Genomic DNA, 3,210 nt, shown 5'->3' with positions numbered 1-3,210 from the left:
TTAGGTCACATGATCGCAATCATGGGAATATATTCCCCGATATGGTAAGGGGGAGGGGGGGTTCGAGGAGGCCCTTAAAAAACTTTTTGACGGTATATCCGTTTTTCGAAAAATGACACCCCCTTGGTTGTGGTGGCTGCGCATGCCATAGGACAGGCGATAGACTCCACCGAGGGTCCCACGCCATCACGGGCATGCACGCCCGTTTGACCATGCCCATATGCGAAGTCTCGTCCCCCAGCCAGACTTATTTTCTTTTCTATAATTACTTTTTGTTTGGCTCTGGCCCTCTGTTGGCTTTTTATCCCACATTATCCGCCTTGTTGCTGACACTCTTCCTTCAGTGTATGTATGGCCACCCGCGGGTAGAGGTGTACCCTCGGGTGGGTGGCTGTGCGGGTACGGGTATGGGTATGCCCTCAGATACCCGTGGGTATACCTGTGTCATTCCCTATTTGTGCATGCGTGGCCAGAGGCTCCAGCCCGGAGCTGAGTCGTGCAGTCTCTTGGGTGCAGATGGGCGCGGGTGCAGACATGGCATGGATGGAGATGGACAGCGAAATTTTCATGTCACACTTGTCACCACAGATCACGTTGGAGTTGCTTAGCTAATATAATTCTTGCCCAATGCTTGAATAAACCTTGCACACTGAAATTCAGTGTGCAAAACTTGGAAACATTTCTTTTTAATTTCCTAGTCATTTGCCCAGCAGTTTGCCCAGCCTACCTTTAACTCCCTTATGGGTATTTGGTCGCCATTCTTTGTAGCAAGGGGAGGGAAAAAATATTAAGGAACATATGCACTAAAAAAATTTAAGGGCTCACAGCCGGACCAACCAACCGTGACATGTGTGACAATTGCCTATTAGGCAGGTATTTCACAGGATCATGTGATTGACTTATCTGGAAAGTATGCTCACAAACTGTTGTACTATGTTTAGCCACTTATTATGGCCGCTATAATGACAGAATAGCTATAGTGTCCACAGTTGAGAACCCAGGTATGTGAATCTGAGATGCACCAGGTCACAAATGTGACAATACTCACCAAATATGGAAGTTCATTGATGAGATGCAGAGAATTGTATGTATAGCCTCACATTACACTAAGAACCTATGGAAACCTATAAAAATATCTCCTTATACTTATTGATTGATATCTAATATTTGAAAACAAATTCACTATGAAAAAAAAATTAAGGATCACTGGGGGGACTGACAGACTGGCGTCATATGCATTGATGCCATCACACTTCCCCCTTGCTTTGTAGTCCTCTTCTTAGTCCTCTTCTCTCCCTGTCATGTTCCCCGTCTGCCAATGGTGAGTCTATGCCGTTGCACTGACTTCAAGTTAGGTGTTCTTCATTTCCGCAAGACATTCCCATTAGTGTGTTCCATTGACTGCTTGTCATCAAATACGACCTTGCAGTGTGCACTCCTAGCTGGTGGGGTTAGTGTTCACTTATGATTGCTATTTTGGATGTCTTGGTAAGACCCTTTTGTCTTGGGAAAGACTCCCAAGATGAAGGGACCTGCCTAGCCCAAGACTGCGGTCTTGCACATCTTTGGCATCTTTGGTGTCTTGCCAAAGACTTGAGCTTGGATAGCCCACCCTATAGGCCCATCATCAGGTAATTGATAAGAGGTGAACATGTTGAAGAGCCTAGCATGTGTATTTGAAGGCTCCAGGTATGTACATACCTACACATATACATATACACATACATAAATTTTTTCGAAAAAAAAGTTTCACAAACATTGAATTTTTTTATCCCAATTTTTGATCGCATCAATAGTCACCTGACGCGAATCGTGAGAACATATTGCCTTATATGGCAGGAGGGGGGTCCCCATCCGACCCTATATCCATGTTTCAAATGTTGAACCCCCCTTGGCATGGCAGTCCTGAAGCCAATGAGAATTTACTTGGAAGCCTTTTGTTTGGTGGTAACTTCCAGTATGGTTTCCTTCGAAGAGGTTGGCAGGCAAGGTACTGATGGCACTGAGATGGTAGGTGTTGATTCAAGTTTGTTTTTCAAGCCTTTTGGGGTCAAGCCTGTCTGCAAAACCCACCGTGGCCCCTCTTGGCTGAAGTTGTGTGGTCTGCCATTTGTGGAAGCCTCAGATGACTGCGCAACGGCAGGAAGCCATATTAAAAAGGATAGGTGGGAACTACAGGTGAATATGCAGGAGGGATATTATAATCATATTTATTTGAATATATTCAAAATATATTCTGGCATAATATAATTGTGGACATCACTACCACAGTGTCACTGACAGATACTCAAGTGTTAATAAGTACAATCTATGCTTACCAAGATGTGCTCAAAGGCCAGCTATCACCCCAGCATCTAAATAGACAGGCTCAGTCAGTTGTAACCGTTTATAAATGTTCATAAACATGTTATCGAACCGTTTCCTTTTATTTTACGATTTGGCTAAACGAAAAGTAGAAGGTTGAAGCCCTACTGCTCTAACAACAACTCGTAGAGATCTGTCGAGTGAGGTAGAGCTTTGAAAACCTCAAAACCACGAACAGCCACGGCTTGCGTGCGGGGATCCACGCTGGCATCACTGTAGGCAGATGAGTATACAGAATCCGCCTCGAGAATAACAACCCACCTGCTAAGCTTCTGCAGCGCCCACATGAATGTCTCCATAGCACTATAATAAGAGCCGCCAGCCACTGTCGGCGCGATCTGTATCGCAAGGTGTGCCGCAAATTCGCGCCGAGTGTCAGATGCCTCCGCCAGCATGCTGCGGACATGCCGCAGCACGTCCAGGGTTGTGAGTGGGCCGAGCCAGTTCTCCGCAGTCGCACGAAAGGCCTTCAGTACGCAGCGCTCATACTCGGCGTCGATCTCCACAAACTGCCAGCAGGCAATGCTGCTGCTGATGTCAAGCACCCGAGGTGTTTGGTCATTCGGAACCATGTTGCGGGCGGATGAACGCGACGTCCGACGTCCCCGGCGTCAGGCCGTAGTGGTACGCTTCCGGGCCGTGGTCACCGTACGCGTGTGCGGCTGGTCGTCCGGATCGTTGTCGCGGTCGCGGTGCAGAGAAGGCGTGGCTGCGGTTTTGCGGATCGGTATTTGACGCTGCCCACGCCGGTTCCCGGACCGGTTGGACTGGCGGATATATCGAGCCCGAGCCCCAGGCCGAACATCGAGAGGTTGCGGACTGGCTTCTGGAGTGGGCGTTGTCGAT

The 3,210-nt window shown here is 47.8% G+C and overlaps 1 protein-coding gene across 1 annotated transcript; it reads right to left on the bottom strand.

Annotated features, from left to right (window-relative positions):
* Window positions 1-2,468: 2,468 nt before the first annotated feature.
* On the bottom strand, window positions 2,469-2,936 carry MIND_01286000 (uncharacterized protein; the record flags this gene model as incomplete). Its single annotated transcript, XM_037369330.1, has 2 exons — window positions 2,469-2,577; window positions 2,626-2,936. The coding sequence occupies 2 exons, from the start codon at window positions 2,934-2,936 to the stop codon at window positions 2,469-2,471; spliced, it is 420 nt and encodes a 139-aa protein (XP_037214536.1).
* Between the last annotated feature and the right edge of the window lie 274 nt (window positions 2,937-3,210).

This window comes from Mycena indigotica (genome assembly GCF_014461135.1).
Source record: "Mycena indigotica strain 171206Taipei chromosome Unknown Mind.scaff0013, whole genome shotgun sequence".
Taxonomy (NCBI): Eukaryota; Fungi; Basidiomycota; class Agaricomycetes; order Agaricales; family Mycenaceae; genus Mycena; species Mycena indigotica.
The sequence above is the reverse complement of the archived record's forward strand: the minus strand, read 5'-3'. Positions and strand labels throughout refer to the sequence as shown.